The 1,041-nt window shown below is 42.5% G+C and overlaps 1 protein-coding gene across 1 annotated transcript in view; it reads right to left on the bottom strand.

The window, feature by feature from the left end:
* Positions 1–10: 10 nt before the first annotated feature.
* LOC106868913 (DNA excision repair protein ERCC-5) overlaps positions 11–1,041 on the bottom strand; it is a 38,207-nt gene continuing 37,176 nt past the window's right edge. The window contains exon 14 of the mRNA XM_052977126.1: positions 11–774. Coding sequence (XP_052833086.1) covers positions 397–774 — 378 coding nt within the window. The 3' untranslated portion in view covers positions 11–396. The remainder of the gene's footprint in view (positions 775–1,041) is intronic.

Genomic DNA, 1,041 nt, shown 5'->3' with positions numbered 1-1,041 from the left:
GGCACATAAAAGACACCATTTCGAGCGTGGCCGTTTTCGTGCGGGTGACACGTAAAAGCACCCACTACACTCTCTGAGTGGTTGGCGTTAGGAAGGGCATCCAGCTGTAGAAACTCTGCCAAATCAGACTGGAGCCTGGTGTTGCCATCCGGTTTCACCAGTCCTCAGTCAAATCGTCCAACCCATGCTAGCATGGAAAGCGGACGTTAAACGATGATGATGATGATGATGACAAACTAAATACACTTATAGTATTTCACTGCACCCCAACCCACCCCCATGGGGCTCTAGTTCTCAGTTCAAATCCCACTCACCTCAGCTCAGTCTGACATATATAAAATGTCCAAAAAAGGCCATGGAAACCAAACCAAAATATCAACAAAATTTCTGTCACTATCAATTGACATCCGAATCACTGCTGCTGCTTTCAGACAGTTTATAATTCACTGGTGCCGTTGAGCGGGCAACTTTTGCCAAAAGTGGTTGGCTTCCTCTGCTGGAAGTCGCTTTGCTCTTGCTACCTGGCCCTTTCCTTTTAACTGGTAACGAAGGGTGACATGGGGGTAGCGAACCCACTTTTCTCATCTGTTCAACCACTTCTTTAGCCTTCTTCATTCGCTGTTCATTGAGTGAAGTTGTAGGTTTCTCATCACATACTGCCATCACCTGTTGGCAGCGCTGTAATGCCCGTTGTACCCTCTTGCTGGTATTTTTCTTGCTGCCAAATGCATCTGATGGTTCCTTAATGAAGAAGCTGGTGATTTCAAGTTGTTGCTGCATGAAAAAACAAAATAAATATATATATATATATATATATATATAAACAATATATGAGTATATGCATATATATGTACATGTATGTATATACGTTCATCTATATGTACATATAGATACATAACTGGGTACATGACGTGGCAAAAGAACAAGGACAAAATGGTAAACAAGGTGCAACAAACAAGCAGGCCACATAGAAACATCCCCTTCATCAGCTGCCACCATTAAAACTCCGGCGTTTCGAAGAATTAAGGCAACATATATATA

The sequence above is a fragment of the Octopus bimaculoides genome, chromosome 27 (genome assembly GCF_001194135.2).
Source record: "Octopus bimaculoides isolate UCB-OBI-ISO-001 chromosome 27, ASM119413v2, whole genome shotgun sequence".
Taxonomy (NCBI): Eukaryota; Metazoa; Mollusca; class Cephalopoda; order Octopoda; family Octopodidae; genus Octopus; species Octopus bimaculoides.
This window is presented reverse-complemented; position numbering and strand designations above follow the sequence as displayed.